At 42.6% G+C, this 18,514-nt stretch overlaps 1 protein-coding gene across 1 annotated transcript in view; it reads right to left on the reverse strand.

Annotated features, from left to right (window-relative positions):
• Positions 1-8,547, reverse strand: part of LOC144501924 (BICD family-like cargo adapter 1) — a 35,687-nt gene extending 27,140 nt beyond the window's left edge. The window contains exons 1-2 of the mRNA XM_078225958.1: positions 8,069-8,547; positions 2,846-3,061 (exon numbers count right to left, since the gene is read on the reverse strand). Of these exons, the coding sequence (XP_078082084.1) occupies positions 2,846-3,061; positions 8,069-8,308 (456 nt within the window). The 5' untranslated portion in view covers positions 8,309-8,547. The remainder of the gene's footprint in view (positions 1-2,845; positions 3,062-8,068) is intronic.
• Positions 8,548-18,514: the final 9,967 nt, after the last annotated feature.

The raw sequence follows: 18,514 nt of genomic DNA on the forward strand, positions 1-18,514 counted from the left end.
AGCCACTCAGTTGTGTCAAACCACTAAAAAGTGAAGAGACTCGAGGAAATTGTGCATTTCTTCTAAATTGTAAATTAAATTTAAACAAAGTCTGGATTATACAGCTGTTTGTGAGAGAGTTAATCACTCTGCTGTCCCTGCTGTCACCATTAGGTTCTTTATTATTCAAACGCATGATTTTTTGGAACACGCAAAATTGCCCCAGCAGCCACACCTGTACTATTTTAAACTTAAATAACAAAAAGAAGCAGGTCAGAGTCTTGCCTGAAGACAGTTTACATTACAGCACTGGGTGGGGAATGCAATGCTAGCAGCTTTGTGCAATGACGTTCACAGAATTAATCAAGGCCAAAAAGTATTTAACACGATGACGTTACTGAAGATTTTTCAGCACAATAACATATTGTGCAACCCACGCACGGTGGACTTGACATCAATAAAAACTCATGAGCGAAGCCAACATAGAAACTCGTGAGAGACTGGTTACCCAGACAGGGCTGCCAGGAAAATGCCAGCATGAGAGCAAAATGATTCACTTCAAAGTGTCCATTCCCTAATGGGAGTTAATGATGGAATCTCCACTGGAATGCACTTAATTAAAACTCATTTCCTTATGTTCCTGTTACTCCAGCAATGCACGATTGCACCCATTCAGACAGTTTAGGATCAAGCTGGACATGAAAGCACAGGAAGCAGTTACCCTTTTCTGCATGTGCACCCCACATCTTCTCCTGTAGCTGACTAGATGGACCTCTCTCTGCCCCTTGAAATGTGCGCAAAATATCCCAAAGCCAGTACAGAATAATTAGCTACAGTCTGTCATCAGAACAAGTCTACCTCCTCAGTTAGAATATGATTTCGATCAAACACATCAATTAAGATATTTTTCTAAGTCTACATATAGGATGACATTTGAGGACAAGTGAGACTGATTGAATTGAAGAGAGATAGGTTATTGTCATTGGCATTGAAAAACAAATGGCACTGAGCTACCTGCTGTTCACCAATAAATTTCAAAGTGGGAGCCACCTTCTAAAGTGGACAATGCAGTCATCAAGCTATTTGAAGTATAAAACAACTTGCATTTACATAATGCTTTTAATGCAAGAAATGTCCTGAGGTGCCCACAGCAGTTTAAAAAAAAAATGAAGCCAAGTTAAATAAGGAGATAATAAGAGAGGTGACCATAAGTTTGGTCAAGGAGGGAGAGTCTTGCAAATGCAGATGGGTTTAGGGAGAGTCAAAACATGGTCCCAGATGGTTGAAAGCTTGGACACTCATAGGGTGAAGGGACAGGGGGATTCAGTGAAACAGAATCTTGTTGAGAAGGGAGGGGTGGGGGGGGGGGGGGGTTACGTTACTGAAAGACATTACAGAGATGTGGAAGGATCAGGCCACAAAGGGACTGAAACACAAAGATGAGAATTTTAGCTGCAAATGCTGAGGGACCAGAAACCAATGTAGGACAACGCTGATAAATCAGGAGTTGGTGAAAGATAATGTATAGGAAATACAGTTTTTAATGAGTTGAAGTTTATAGAGAATGAAGATAGGAAGCCGGACAGGGCGACAGTGGCATTGTGAGTCTATCGATTACAGAGACATGGAAAGAACTTGGTTATTTGAGTTAGCTGAAACATTTAAAAGAAGACAATTGCATTGAAGTACTGAAACATGAAGAGATGGCACTGTTAATTCTGTTATTTTAAGCTCTCAAGGAAACTGCTGCTGGTCAGTTAATGGTCTTTGAATCCAGGAAATGTTTGTTTCAATTAGTCCCACTAATGACACGAGGTATTTTGTTAGTAAACACAATAATTAGATCAGCTTTATTTTGGATTCAAATAATGACCAGTTGAGAATACTGGTGTTAAATGCAGCCACTATCAGAAAACACTTATCACATAAAGGCCAGTGGAAATATCCCACAAAAAATTATGGTTGCTGGGGGCCAATTGACATCTTCAGGAGGGAGATGGGTAGACTTTCATTAAGTAAGGGTATCAGGGGATATGGTTTAAGAGTTGGTAAATTGATTTAAGCTGCAGATTAGACGCGTAGCGGAACAAGTCTAATGGCTGAATGATTTATGCCTGTTCCTATGTTAGAATCACTTATTGCACTACTCATTAAAATAATACATTTTGAAGACCTGGTGAAACTTGAATACCTGAATGCAGGCCGGTTATTAAGTAATCCCTCTGCTTAGGGCGCAAGTATGGCAGGATTATTTAGTGAGCTCACTCAGCCCTTGGACGAAAGGATTCCTTAGAAGTACAGTTCACAGCAAAATGAATAAAATTGGCCATTCTACTCCCAACCCTTGAAACAAAGCCAAGATTGTTTCACTCAGTGGCTAACAGATCTCAGTATTACAAGATTGAATCTTGTTGCTTATTCTCTTTACCTGTGAAGTCTCTGTTTTCCTCAGATGTTCATTTAATAGAAATCTGACAATAGACCTCAAGTCTTGACTGCCCAATAAGCTGGCTATACTTCTGATAAATGTTCTCTGTCAGTTATGATCTTTCCAGTCCACCCTGACCATGTTACTCCATCTAGTGCTGCTGGCAGCAAGTCATAGGCTTGCATGATTATTCTGTGCCTAAAGACTTTTACATGTTCACCTTACAGCCTCAGTACACCCACTCTAATAGAGATAGACACAGTTTTAGGAAGGATAAGAAAAAACAAAGAGAGTGGCAAAGAAGAGGTACCTCTCCTCAAGACATCCCACACAGCCCTGCCCAGCAACTGGCTGAACTCACTGGAAAACCAGTTGTTCAAATTCAAGGTAATTAACCTGAAGATTAAAGGACTCCTGTTTAATGCACCCAAGTCTTACTTTGTTCAGTTGCTCCACCAGTCTCTGGTTTTGTTCACTTAGATCGCATTCCACGTCTATTTTGACCTTTTCAACTTCCCGTAGGTCTTGTTGCTTCTTCTGGAGCTCGAGCTGTAAACGCTGCACATCAGTTTCCAGTTCTGTTACTTGAGCCTCCCACTCGCTCTTCCTCCCCTCATGTTTCAGACGTGATGCATATTTCTCCTGTTCCAGTTCCTGAAGGAAATATTTTCACAATATGGATGTTTAACCAAATGACATAAGATTACATTACTACTGTCATCACATATTAAATGCAAGGATTGGTACTGAAAGAATGCATTTTATCAGATCCACATGAGTTACTAGGAACTACTTTCACCAGAACAATAAGTGATCATGTGAACAAACTGTGAACGTGAACTTCTATTTTTATTGCTGTCTCAGAACACCAGGTTGCTGGTGACTTCTTACTGTGCCCACCTCAGTCCAATGCTGGCATCTCCACATCATATTAATTATGAGATAATTATGGATAAGGAAAACAATTTGACCCATCATAACACATCTATCCAGAAAGACCAGATTGTCCTCCCTTTTCAGTAGCCAATTTATATTTATTCATTTCAAAGCCAACTGTTGTATCTGGATAGTGATTGTACTTTGTGTGAAGAACTTCCTTGTATCTTTAAAATCCCTTTTATTGTCAACCTTGTCCAATTTGTGCAATTTAATTCTGGATTTCCCTTCACCATATTATACACCTGTAAGATCATCTCTCAGATACCTCTCACTCAGACTCCACAAAACAAATTGCCCTGCCTTTCTTCATGACTCAACCTCTGGCACTAAGAATCAGTAAGAAGTCTCACAACACCAGGTTAAAGTCCAACAGGTTTATTTGGTAGCAAATACCATAAGCTTTCGGAGCACTGCTCCATCTGACGAAGGAGCAGTGCTCCGAAAGCTTATGGTATTTGCTACCAAATAAACCTGTTGGACTTTAACCTGGTGTTGTGAGACTTCTTACTGTGTTCACCCCAGTCCAACGCCGGCATCTCCACATCATGACTAAGAATCAGCTTTGAGGTTGTGCTCTGTACTCCACGTTGTGCCCTGTACTCCACGTTGTGCCAAACTGCACGTGGAACTCCAGCTGGCAACTAATCAATGCCTTTTAAATTCCCTGGCTTTTTACTCGGTTCATTCGATAATGCACATTTTCAAAACATCCACTCATTCCCCCAAAGTCCAGGCAATATTGCATGTGTGAGTAATGCAGCAGTACTCATTAGATTGTTGCCATCTAGCCCTGCCTTCAATTTTATGTAAAGTGATGGATCAGTTATGAGGATCAAACTTGAAGATTATCTGTATAATAATAAATGAGTAAGTTGGAGCCAATATGGCTTTGGTATAGGAAGATTGTGCATGATAAACCTCCAAGACTTTTTGTGTGGAAGCTGTAAACCAGATTAACTATGGGAAATCTATAATACGGTTTAGGAGAATGGGGACCGGGGTAAACCATTGAGCCTCCAGTCTATTCCACAATTCAGTGAAATCATAGCTGATCTGTTTCTTTACTCCATCTGCCTACTTTGCCTCCATACATGACCTTTAATAACCTTGGCTGGCAAAAAATGTGGATTTCAGGTTTTAACTTATAAGTGGACTTGCATCTACTGCTTTTAGTGGAAGTAAGTTCCACACTTCCCCCATGCTTTGTGAAAAGATGAATTTCCTCAGTTCTCTCATTTTTAAAGTTATATCCCTCTGTCGCAACAGCAGAAAAGGGTTTCTCTCGATTTGTCCTAACAATCAAATAATCTCTTACCCATCTATATTCCTGGGAAAACAAATCTCTTTCATGTTTTCTCTCCTCATAGTATAATTCTTGGAGCACTAGTGGTATTCTGGCTTTCTAAGATGTCAAATAAGACTACTGGCTGGGTTCAAACCTATGGGGATTCCAGGAAAAGTCGAAAGAAGTCAATAATTATTTCTTGACATTCTCCAGACTATGATGGGCTGATGAAACTAATCCAGGCGAGTTGCTCACTGTGAGGAAGAGCTCCTATTGCGGGGAAACCAATTGAAAATAAGCAAGTTAGGAATAAGAAGATACATTACCTAAAGGGTAAGAGTTCTGCAAGGATCTTTTCTTAGATATCCTCTTGTGTACAATAGTAACAGTCACTCTTGTAACTGATTTGAGCTTCTTAAAATTTACGTGTGTCCATATTGCCCAATATCTGACTATATTATATTGTGATCAAAGGTTGTAACAATAGTTCACTTTATGGTCTGAATTTTAAATTTATGTTTTCCGACATGTGTCTTTCCAATCTCTGGGGAGGATTAAAAGAACACTTAGTTGGAAGATGCTACGTTCAAAAGTATAAGATGCTTTATTTTATAGAAAGTGAACATATTGAACAACAGTAATAATCAGATTCATTTGGTTCAAATAGTGCAACTTGTCATTGCATAATAATACAAAAATAATAAACATGCTAACCTTCCCCACATCAGTAAGCCATCTAACTTCACTTAAATACAACAATTCATTCCCCTTCTGAACCTGGCCAAAGTTTGTTCTTGCCAGCTTAAACACTAGCTGACATTACAATGTTTGCTGGATCTCACTGGCATGCTATGTCTCCATCTTTTATTTTCCTTCCCCTCCTCACTACCATAACATACCCGAGACTTGCCAAAACAATGCATGTGTGTGTATTTATCAATTGCCTTCATTGGCTAATAACTTGCCTCCTCATGGGGAAACAAAATTAAAGCTTTGCTATCTTAAGTACATGTCTGTGTCATGTTTTAAAATTTGGGTGAACATGCTTACTTAAAAAAAAACACTTAACAGTAATTCATTTCCTCCAAATTCTTTCTGTGACAAATTAGTCACAAATTCTGATATATGAAAAAGACATCAAAACTAAAAGATACAAATATATTAATAATTGATTATTTTTCTGGAGTGAAGGGATAGGGGGGATATGATAAGAAGTGAGGAAATCTAGGAAAATGGATGGACTTGTTGGATCTGATTACCTTTTTACTGCAAATAGTTCTTAAATTTGAATGTCTGGAAGTTAGGTAATTAAATGGCTCAATAAATACATTTTTATTTATTGAAGCTGCTTACAGATTCTATCAGACAGGCTTGCACTTCTCCATGACTCGTCAGGCCAACCAGAAAAAGCTATGCCTCAGGTATGGTGATATAGTCTGAATGTTTCCCTCTCAAGATATTCCATGTCCCAGGAAGAGAAATACTCTGAGTCCAGCTTTGTGAATCAACCTCATTATACACATGACAGACAGTGCAGCAGTTTGAACCATTATACGTGCCCACCTCCTCTCCCTGGCTCTAACTTAGAGGAAGAAGAATTAAAATGAGTCACATCTGTACAAAAGTTAATTCTCGTAATAAAATAGCCACCGTGAAATTATTTTCCATGAATCTGCACACTAGTAGCACAGAAAACCTAGATATCACTTTCAATTAGCCCAATGCTCAACACTAACATCACTTGTCGGAATTTAAATGTAGTTGGTAAAATTGCAAAGACCTTGGAAGCATCTTCTGGCAGAAGAGACTCAAGCAGCAGAATGGTAATATTACAGCATGCTTCCCCGTGCTGTGTTGTTCAGGATACATCTGATATTTTGCAGTTAGCTGTTCCAAAGCAGGACCATTAGGTAATCAATCCAGTGCAACTGTGAGGAGACCCAGTTAGAGATAGCACTAACTGAACCAGTCAAGGCAGGTGAGGCCTGTGCCAGTCTGGGCTACAGGAGGAGCATAGCCTCACAAAATACCCCACAAACATCAACAGAGAACTGATTCTAACAAGGATTTTACAAAAAAATAATAAAATACTCGAACTGACTAAAGACATTAGTTTGATTGTTAACTATTCTAAATCCAGTAAGGGAAAAAATACTTTTCGAAAATGCACATAAACTATTAAACAACTAGCCTCTTGCTAATGCTTCCACTGCACACTCATCACCTTTTATCAAATCAAATGCTGAGTGCTCAATGCTCCCAGTTGGATTTCAGAATCACCTCCATGTCCTTCACTGGGACAAAGAAAATATTTCTTTCTATTCTCCAAAGAGACTTGTGTCAAGTCTTATATAAGTCTAACCAACAAAAAATGGTGAAAACTAAAGGTTTGGAAATCTGAGATTAAAATATGCAGGATAGATTTATGGTATCGGGATCCTAATACTTGTCCAGGTGAAGGGACGTGGTTATGGTGCAGAAGGAGGCCATTCGGCCCCTCATGGACTTTGCAGGGCGGCACAGTGGTTAGCATTGCTGTCTTACAACACCATGGACCCGGGTTTGATTCCCGGCTTGGGTCACAGTCTGTGAGAGTCTGCACGTTCTCCCTGTGTCTGCGTGGGTTTCCTCCGGGTGCTCCGATTTCCTCCCATAGTCCAAAAGACGTGCTGGTTGGGCGCCTTGGCCATGCTAAATTCTCCCTCAGTGTACTGGAACAGGCACCAGAGTGTGGCGACTAGGGGATTTTCACAGCAACTTCATTGCAGTGTAAATCTACTTGTGACACTAATAAATAAACTTAAACAGCCTCAGAGAAAGGGATGGACTTGGCCACTCGATCTGTCCAGACATTCTTTCACCATCAGTCTCTCTGTCAATACAGCGCACTATTGAAGTTTAGCCGGGTCTCTCTTTGGAGGCTGACTGGGCTTGACTGGGACTCAGGCAGCTGCTTTGGATTTCTGTAACAACTCAACACAATTAACCTACTCACCCCAAGCCTCTTTTATCGCCACATCAGCTCGCCCGGCCGCTGAATTCTGTATTCACTTCATCCCCTCGGGAGGTTAAAACAAAATAACATTCAAACCAAAAGGAGGTGACTGAGAGATCTCCCATCTGTGGCGGAGGGGAGGGAGAGAGTCCCTCAATTATTAAGCTGGTAGCAAAGCGATTAACCTCCAATGATCCAGAAAGACTTTAATAATGGTATAGCTGACTGTACAGAACACTAGCAGACTGCAGGGTGAGAGTTTTATATACTAGTGCTGCTGTAACTAACTCTTCCATAATGTAAATACAACACTTTCTCCTGCCAATGTTTTAATAGATATGGAGAATAGGATGAATTATTCTAGTGAGATTCAGTGATATATATATATATATATATAGGTAGAATACTTGCCACTGCTGGGTCCCTTTCCCGGGCCACTCACCTCCAGTTTCTGAGTGAATTCCTCCCGGAGTTTCTGGTTTTCTCTCTTCAGGTCCTTGTTATCAGCAAGCAGAGCTTTCCCCAGCTCTGCCGCCACATGTACCTCTTGCTCCCTCTGTCTGAGGAGAGACAGCAACTCGCTTGGCTCCAGCAGAGCAGACACATCGCCAGAATGCTCCCGAGTGAAGGGGAACAAATCCTCCTCTGGGGCAGTTTTCATCTCCAAAGCCCCAGTGCTCATCCAGGAGCAAGCGGTCAGGGTGCTGAGCCTCAGAGCCAGGCAGGCATCCTCCCAAAGTGGAGTCGCTGAAAAGTTCCCCCAGAGTTTGCTGTTCCCGGGTTCTGGGATGTTTGTGGGAGGGGGGCTTTGGTTTTATGGAGTAGGGCGAATGGAAATGAGCGTCGCTGTATCGGCGTCTTCCCCAGGGGGGGGGGGGGGGGGCAGATGGTGAAATGAGAGATGGAGGGAGTGAGAGGATCAGCTCCTCGCACCTTTCAATAGGGAGTTCCGCGTTGCTGGGAGGGACTGAAAGAAATGAATCAGAGCCAGGACTCGGCGCTGCCACTCACCTGCAACAACACAAGCACATTACAGAGCTTGATGTGAAATCCAGACACGCCCAGGATAGCGTCCAAAACACAGGGAGCGAGTCTAACAGCAGTGACCTGAGTTTAAATCTCAAATCAAATAACACAACTCCTCAACAATCAGTATGGATAAGCAACGTCCATTAGTTATCAAAACCCTCTCCACACTAACCTCCAGCCCCAGAACATTCCCCCAACCTCCTGTTTATCCGCCGCTCAAACCCCAATACACATCTGCGGATCATTGGGAGGTGCAGGGGAGATTTACCAGAATGGTTCCGGGATGAGAGATTTTAGCTCCAAGATTTGGTTGGAGGAACTGGGGTTGTTCTCCTTGGAACGAAAGGAGATTGAGGGGAGGTCTGTTGGAAGTAGCAGATTTATTTGATTTGATTTATTGTCACATGTGTTAAGTATTGTTTCTTGCACGCTATACAAAGCATACCATTCATAGAGAAGGAAACGAGACAGTGCAGAATGTAGTGTTACAGTCATAGCTAGGGTGTAGAGAAAGATCAACTTTCGTGCAAAGTAAGTCCATTCAAAAGTCTGATGGCAGCAGGGAGTGTAGACAGAGTTAATGGATGGGAGGCTGGTTTGCATGATGGATTGGGCTACGTTCACGACCGTTTGTAGTTTCTTGTGGTCTTGGGCAGAGCAGGAGCCGTACCAAGCTGCGATGCAACCAGAAAGAATGCTTTCTATGGTGCATCTGTAAACATTGGTGAGAGTCATAGCTGACGTGCCAAATTTCCTTAGTCTTCTGAGAAAGTAGAGGCGTTGGTGAGCTTTCTTAACTATAGTGTCAGCAAGGGGGGGACCAGGACAGGTTGTTGGTGATCTGGACACCTAAAAACCTGAAGCTCTCAACCATTTCTATTTTGTCCTCATTGATTTAGACAGGGACATTTTCTCCACTATGCTTCCTGAAGTCGATGACAATCGCCTTCATTTTGTTGACATTGAGGAAGAGATTATTGTTGTTGCACCAGTTCACCAGATTCTCTATCTCACTCTCTGTCTGCAAGGATGACAGAAGCAATGGTAATCAATGATTTGAAATGGAAGTTGGATGTGTGCTCGAGGGAAATACATTTGTAGAAATCAGGTGATGGAGTGGGGAATGGAACTGACTGACATGTTCTCCAGAAAGCTTGCAGGGACACAATGGGCAGAATGGTCTCTTTCTGTGCTGTAATGATGGCATGATGCTATCTGCAGCCTCCATTATTGTAAAGGAGGGTCTAAACTTTGGATTTCCCTTCCCTGAACCTCTCTGACCCCATACCTCCCTTTCCTCCATTCAGATTATTCTTGAAAAGTGTGTTCAGCAGTAATTATGAGGTTAGTACTCAGTTGAAAGCTGAGGCATACCTCATTTAATAAGGTGTAGCTTTTTCAAAGGTTTTAACATCATAAAAATGTTGATGCTCTGGTCGCTTAGGGAATCCACTCTGCCAATGGGCAGAGGTGTTGTTCTTCAACAGTGCTCTCTTTGGAGAAACATTGAGTTATTGGCAGCAGTTTCTGTGCCCGTCTCTTTGTGTCTGTCGCTCTTTGGAATTTTACTGATGTTGTTCTGATAAAGCGTTCCAATCCCAGTGGAGTCCAGCAGCCGATTGAAGTAAAATTCCTTCATGTAATACATCGTTTACGCCTGGCTTATTTTGAAGTATGAACACTTGATCTCTGCTGGCTCACATGCATGACTGATTGGTATCGCACGGTCCGTTTGTTGTGACTGCCTGATATTATCCTTTAAATTTGCTACTTTAGTTCATCATTTTATTTAAAATTAAATTGGGCAGTCCTCAGGATCCATGAGCTAAGAACACGAGGGGGTGGGATTCAGCATTGTTTTTACTTCTAATTATTAGCCAGTGAGTGTTGCTGGAAAGGGCACATGCACCTCTTGCCTTTCTCAATCAACCAAAGCTCATTGTCCAGTCTCCCATGTGTAAAGTTGTCCTTTGTTGAGGTACTTGTCGGTTTGAAACTCCTGTGGAAATGTATCACAGTGAGGAGAGAAAATTAATGGAAAGAAAAACATCTGTAAAACATGTCTGAAATGAAGCACTGACAACAGTTAGGTTTCTGCCTATATTTTTTCCCATGGCAAATAATCCTTATTCTCTGGGTTAATGAACCCAGAAAGTTTTGCTCTTGAATTTTTTTCATGCTGTCTGCTGGGACCAAAATCTATCCATACAGGAGTTCAAGCTAACATGGAAATCTCACAATTTCTGGCCTTTGCCAGTCTCTCATTTCTACATCAGCCCAACAGCCATTTAATTAATTCAAGTCGCAACTTCACGGAACAGAGCTAGTGGGCAGTACAATTCCTCAATAGAATATGAAGTATCTGTCCAAGAGAAAGCTCCATCTATCAATGCAGCTCCATGAGGGTGTGATATTTGAAAAGCAGGAATTACCATTGCAAAGGAAAACACCAAAATTCTGCCTTTCTTCCGAATCTGGGATAGAATAAGTGGCCCAGACAAAGTAAAATCCATTCTTTAGATAGTGATTTCTGCTCATCATTAGAGGGGTAGACATTATCCCATGGTGCTCAGTGGCTGTGGAAAGATTTCCGTGAACTGACAGACATTACATGACTATATTCCAAGGTTATATGGATATGCACTGTGTCTTCAAAACTGTGCCTCTGGAAAGATGCTGCAGGTGGGACAAAACCTTTCTTTTCCAACCTTTTGGACACAAAATTAGGTCTGCAAAAAAATTCAATGACCTTTGGAATGCCACCAAGAGAATCTAACAACAGCTGAAGGAAGAATAAAAGTATAACTTGAGTTTGAGAAAAGATATATTGGAAAGTAGTTGTAATGGAAGCTTCCTGTTAACATTACAAATAAGCTGCATGCTATAAAATAGTTCATTAACATGTAAATATTATACAAAACAACTGCGTTCTACTTATTAGGCATGTCAACCCATCGTATTTGTGAAAAACGACTAAGTGCCATATAAAGGCTGGTGACTTTCTGAGATGTGGAGATTTGCTACCAAATAAACCTGTTGGACTTTAACCTGGTGTTGTGAGAGTTCTTACGACTTTCTGAGAGACAGCTTTTTATCAGTATGTTGTATACGTGTGTGCTGCCATTCACATAAATTCGGAGTGAATGTGTACATATGATTTTGCACAGCAGGGTATAAATGGCACATGCTGTCCTCTGAATGTGAAGTGCTACCCCTGACTCACCAATGCATATAAAGCAGCTCCATCTGCTTACTTTTCACCATCACCAACAACTTATGGATCTGTATTTTCTTCTTCTAGGCCACATTATCATGCATCAAAGAAGGGGAAAACTGCGCACGTAACATTCTTGGCTGCAAGATATCCAAAAAAGATAGGAGATGGAAAAAAGCTGGCAGAATTGATCAAAAAGCAATACTAGGGAGGGATTTTGTAAGTTGAGAGGTCAGTGACAGAGTCTGTTTGGTTAGAATTAAGAAGGTATTACACGACTGAATGTATACAGCAGACCAAGAAATTTTTACTCAGAAGAAGGTAGAGGAGCAAATTTGCAAGACTTGTACAGACGTGACAATGGGAGACTTTAATTAACCTAATTTAGACTGGGATAGTAACAATGTAAAGGGATTGGGCGAAGTTGTGTGGGAGAGTTCCTGAAATGTGTACAGGAGAATTTACTTGATCAAGTGTGTTTCGATCCAATGAGGAAGGAAGCAGTGCCGTGTCTAATTCTGGGAATGGGGTGGGCCGTGTATTTCAATGAGGGAGCATTTGGAGAACAGTGATCATAATATCTTGAGCTTTAAAATAGTTATGGGAAAGGGCAAGGGAGAATCAAACTTAAAAATATTTAACAGGAGAATGGCTCATATCATTGAGCTAATTAGGAATCTCCAGCTGGATTAGAATCAAAAATATCTGGGCAAAATAGTATTTGAATAATGGGCAGATTTCAAAGAGAAAATCACTCTGGCACAAAGAAGACATATTCTCATAAGGGAATAAGGAAACTCACTCAAAGCTGGTGGTCCCTGAATGACAGTAGATATGTAAATTAACATGAAACAGGAAAAGGAGGATTATATCAATGATAAGGTTCAAAATACAGTAGAAAATCAATCTGAAAACAAAAAAATCTAGAGAAAGTCTGAAAAGAGGAATAAAGGGGATAGTACACAAAATAGATGGAATGCATCCCAGGTTACAAAGGCAAAAAAAGATGAAAATTGCTGAGACTCTGACTACAATCTTCCAATTATCTTTATATGTGGGGATGATGGCAGAGGATTGCAAATGTTACAATCTGATTCAATAGAAGAGGGATAAGCCTAATAATTAAAGGCCAGTCATCTTAGTACCAATGGATTAGTGTCAATGAATTCAGTTAATTAAACAAATCAAAGTAAAAAGTTAGCATCAGCAATGGTGACCATTAAGCTTTCGACTGTCATAGAAACTCAACTGATACCTGAATGGATATCTAAATCCTTATTCAATTTGGTCTCCAAATCCTTTACGAGATGGACTGCAGAAACTCACCCAGGCTTCTTTGAAAGTATATCCCAAACCTGCAGACTCTGCCACCGAGAAGAACAAGGGCTTCAGACAATCAGAACACCACCACCTCTAAATTTCCCCCCATGCCAAACACCATTCTGACTTGGAAATATCTTCAATGTTGTTAGGTGAAAATTCTGTTATGCCTGACCTAACAGTACCTTCACCTTACAGACCCTAGCCATACAAGAAGGTGACCTCATCACCACCTTCTCCAGAGCAATGAATTTTTGTCTTGTCCATGACTTACACATCCCATGAATAAATGAATAAACAAACATTATTAAAAAGTGGTGAAGAAATTTTGAGAGACAATAACCAGAGACTAATTAATTGGGACTTGGAGAAGTGTTAGACAATGAATGAAGGTCAGCACAGATTTGTTAAATGCAAGTTGTGTATGAGTAACATAATTGAGTTATTTGATGAAATAATGGGAAGGGTTGCTGAGAGTAGTGCAGTTGATATTTGTGTCAAAGGATTTTCAAAAGGTGTTCGATGAAGAACTATATCATAGAGTTAAAGTAAGCAAAGTTAAAGTTTGGGGATAAAAGGGACAGCGCAATGTAGATATAAAGTTGACCAAGGAATATAAAGTGCAGAGTAGAGGTGAATGGTTATTTTCGGGCATGTATATTAGGAACACTGCTGTTTTTGATATACATTAACAACCTGTGACTTTGGTGTACAGGGCATCATTTCAAAGTCTGAAGATGAGACAGAATTTGGAATTGCTTAAACAGTGAAAAGGCTAGTAGCAAACATCAGAAGGGCACAGAAATGTAATGGAATGTGAAGTGATAAGATTTTGATAGAAAGAATGTGGAGAGACAATATAAACAATTATATAATCTTAAAGGAGATACAGGAATGGAGAGGCGGCAGGGTGAGGGTGGGTTACTTGATGATGTTGAGGGTGAGGGAATTCATGTACACAAATCTTTGAAGGTGGCAGAACAGGTTGAGAAGGCAATTGAAAATTTATCTGGAATCCTTGACTTTCAAAATAGTCCATAGAGAGTACAAAAACAAGCAAGTTATGCTCAACCATTGTAAAACACAGGTTAGACCTCAGCTGAGGTATTGTGTTCGATTCCAGGCATGACACTTTAGAAAGGATGTCCAGGTATTAGATAGTGTGCAAACAACATTTAGAACCATACAATCCCTACAGTAAAGTACAAGGGAGGACTCCAGAGGTGTCTCAAAATAGGAAGGGCTTGGTGACAGGTGTGAGAGGGGAGGGGAGTGGACAGTTAGAAGAAGGGTCACCTGTGGTTGTCCCACTCCAAAACAGGTACATTGTCTTAGATAGTGTGGAGGAGTGTGCCTCTCCAGGGGTAAGACACAGTGACCAGGTCTCTGGCACACAGTCAGGCTCTGTGGCCCGGAAAGGGAAGAGAGGGGTTAGGAGAGCGATAGTGGTGGGGGATGCGTCAGTTAGAGGCACAGACAGGCGATTCTGTGGGGGCGAACGGGACTCCAGGATGGTAGTCTGCCTACCTGGTGCTGGGGTCACGGATGTCTCCGAGCGGATAGGAGGCATTTTAAAAGGGGAAGATAAAGAAACGGATGTCATTATACACATTGGTGGAAATGACGTAGATAGGAAGAGTAGGGGGGTCCTAAGAGAGCAATTCAGGGAGTTGGGAAATAGGTTAAAAAGTAGGGTCACTAGGGTGGCCATCTCTGGGCTGCTCCCAATGCCTCGTGCCAGTGAGGCTAAGAATAGGGAGTTGGTTCAAATGAATGCCTGGCTAAAGGACTGGTCCAGGAGGGAGGGCTTTATTTTCATAGACCAATGGGAGGTTTTCAGGAGAGGATGGCACCTGTACAAGAGGGAGGGGTCACAACTAAGTTGGAAGGGCACAAATATCCTGGCTGGGAGCTTTGCTAATGCAGTTCGGGGGGGTTTAAACTAGTATGGCAGGGGGGTGGGGATCAAACTATTAGGTCTATAAGTGTGGTGGCTGGGGACGAGCTTGGGGCTGGGACAAGGCTGGCAAAGAAGAAGAGCACTCTGGGGGAGGACGACCTCACTGAGCCTGGGGGTCTGGAGTGCTTATACTTCAATGCAAGGAGCGTAGCAGGTAAAACAGACGAACTTGGGGCCTTAATGCGCACGAGGAATTTGGATGTGGTTGCGGTGACAGAGACTTGGTTGAAAGAGGGACAGGACTGGCAGCTGAATATTCCAGGGTACAAGTGTTTTAGGCGAGACAGAGGAGGGGCCAAAAGAGGTGGGGGAGTAGCGGTATTGGTTGGAGAGCATATTACAGCGGTGCAGAGGGAGGACAATTCGGAGGAGTCGTGTAGCGAGTCACTCTGGGTGGAGCTTAGAAACAGGAAAGGCGCAGTCACTATGTTGGGGGTGTACTACAGGCCCCCCAACAGCCCAAGGGAAGTGGAAGAATGGATATGTCAGGAGATACTGGATAGGTGCAGGAAATATAGGGTTGTTGTAGTGGGAGACTTCAATTTCCCTGGTATAGACTGGAAATCGCTGAGGGCAGGGACTCTGGATGGGGAGGAATTTGTAAAATGTGTACAGGAGGGTTCGTTGGAACAATATGTGGACAGCCCGACTAGAGAGGGGGCTATACTGGACCTGGTACTGGGGAATGAGCCCGGTCAGGTCTTCAAAGTTTTGGTTGGGGAACATGTGGCAAATAGTGACCACAATTCTGTTAGCTTTAGGATAGTGATGGAAAAGGATGAGTGGTGTCCCAAGGGTAAGGTGTTGGATTGGGGGAAGGCTAACTTTATTGGGATCAGGCAGAAATTGGCAGCTCTTGATTGGGAGAGGCTGTTTGAGGGTAAATCCACATCTGGTATGTGGCAGTCTTTTAAGGAACGGTTGTTAGGGCTACAGGACAAGCATGTGCCTGTAAAAAAGAAGGATAGGAAGGGTAGGATTAGAGAACCGTGGATAACCAGGGAAATTGAGGGACTGGTCAAAAGGAAAAGAGATGCGTATGTTAGGTCCAAGCAGCTAAAAACGGAGGGAACTCTGGAGGAGTATAATGAAAGTAGGAAAATACTCAAACGGGGAATTAGAAGAGCAAAAAGGGGTCACGAAATGTTCTTGGCAGACAGGATTAAGGAGAATCCCAAGGCATTTTGTTCATACGTTAGGAACAAAAGGGTTGTTAGGGAAAAAATCGGACCTCTCAGGGACAAAAGTGGGGACTTATGCTTGGAGCCCAAAGAGGTAGGGGAGATCCTAAATGAATATTTTGCGTCGGTATTCACTAAGGAGAGGGATGTGTTGACTGGGAGTGTCTCGGAGGGGAGTGTTGAACCGTTGGAGAAAATCTCCATTACAAAGGAGGAAGTGTTAGGTTTGTTAGAGAATATAAAGACTGACAAATCCCCAGGGCCTGATGGAATCTATCCAAGGCTGCTCAGGGAGACGAGAGGTGAAATCGTTGGGCCTCTGACGCAAATCTTTGTCTCGTCACTGGACACAGGTGAGGTCCCAGAGGATTGGAGGATAGCCAATGTGGTCCCGTTATTTAAGAAGGGTAGGAAGGATAACTCGGGTAATTATAGGCCGGTGAGCTTGACGTCCGTGGTGGGGAAGTTGTTGGAGAAGATTCTTAAAGATAGGATGTATGCGCATTTAGAAAGGAATAAACTCATTAACGATAGTCAACATGGTTTTGTGAGAGGGAGGTCATGCCTCACTAACCTGGTGGTGTTTTTTGAAGAAGTGACCAAAATGGTTGACGAAGGAAGGGCCGTGGATGTTGTCTATATGGACTTTAGTAAAGCATTTGACAAAGTCCCTCATGGTAGGCTAGTGAAAAAGATTGGATCCCATGGGATAAAGGGGGAGGTGGCTAGATGGGTGGAGAACTGGCTTGGTCATAGAAGACAGAGGGTGGTAGTGGAAGGGTCTTTTTCCGGCTGGAGGCCTGTGACTAGTGGTGTACCGCAGGGCTCTGTATTGGGACCTCTGCTGTTTGTGATTTATATAAATGATCTGGAAGAAGGAGTAACTGGGGTGATCAGTAAGTTTGCGGACGACACAAAACTGGCAGGACTTGCAGATAGTGAGGAACATTGTCAGAGGCTACAGAAGGATATAGATAGGCTGGAAATTTGGGCAAGGAAATGGCAGATGGAGTTCAATCCTGATAAATGCGAAGTGATGCATTTTGGTGGGAATAATGTAGGGAGGAGCTACACGATAAATGGAAGAACCATAAAGGGTGTAGAGACGCAGAGGGACCTGGGTGTGCAAGTCCACAGATCTTTGAAGGTGACGTCACAGGTGGAGAAGGTGGTGAAGAAGGCATATGGCATGCTTGCCTTTATAGGACGGGGCATAGAGTATAAAAGTTGGGGTCTGATGTTGCAGATGTATAGAACGTTGGTTCGGCCGCATTTGGAATACTGCGTCCAATTCTGGTCGCCACACTACCAGAAGGACGTGGAGGCTTTGGAGAGAGTACAGAGGAGGTTTACCAGGATGTTGCCTGGTATGGAGGGGCTTGGTTATGAGGAGAGATTGGGGAAACTGGGGTTGTTCTCCTTGGAAAGACGGAGGATGAGGGGAGACTTAATAGAGGTGTATAAAATTATGAAAGGCATAGATAGGGTGAACGGTGGGAAGCTTTTCCCCGGGTCGGTGGTGACGTTCACGAGGGGTCATAGGTTCAAGGTGAAGGGGGGGAGGTTTAACACAGATATCAGAAGGACATATTTCACACAGAGGGTCGTGGGGGCCTGGAATGTGTTGCCAGGCAAGGTGGTGGAGGCGGACACACTGGGAACGTTTAAGACTTATCTAGACAGCTATATGAACGGAGTGGGAATGGAGGGATACAAAAGAGTGGTCTAGTTTGGACCAGGGAGCGGCGCGGGCTAATTGTTCCTGGTTTCTCGTTTCAAGGCTTCATTCTATGATCATCTTGCTGGTGCCAGTACAGAGTGAGGCTGCGGATAGTTGGGAACCTGTCTCGGGGGCAGGGAATTCATATGGTGTTCGTGGAAGTGGAAATGACTAGGGTTGGGAAGCATTTTCCGATCAGGGCCATTGTGATCTCCTGGACTCGTTTCGATCGCCTCAGGGGGTTGGAGAGGAATTTCCCAGATTTTTTTTCCCCATATTGGCCCTGGGGTTTTTCACTCTGGGTTTTCGCCTCTCCCTGGAGATCACAAGGTCTGGAATGGGGGGGTGGGGGTGAGTTAATAGGTTGTAATGAACAAAGCATCGTAGCTGTGAGGGACAGCTCGGTGGATAGGATATTGGTATGTAGATAGGCTGGAAAATTGGGCGGGGATCCTGGATTCAGG

The sequence above is a fragment of the Mustelus asterias genome, chromosome 12 (genome assembly GCF_964213995.1).
Source record: "Mustelus asterias chromosome 12, sMusAst1.hap1.1, whole genome shotgun sequence".
Taxonomy (NCBI): Eukaryota; Metazoa; Chordata; class Chondrichthyes; order Carcharhiniformes; family Triakidae; genus Mustelus; species Mustelus asterias.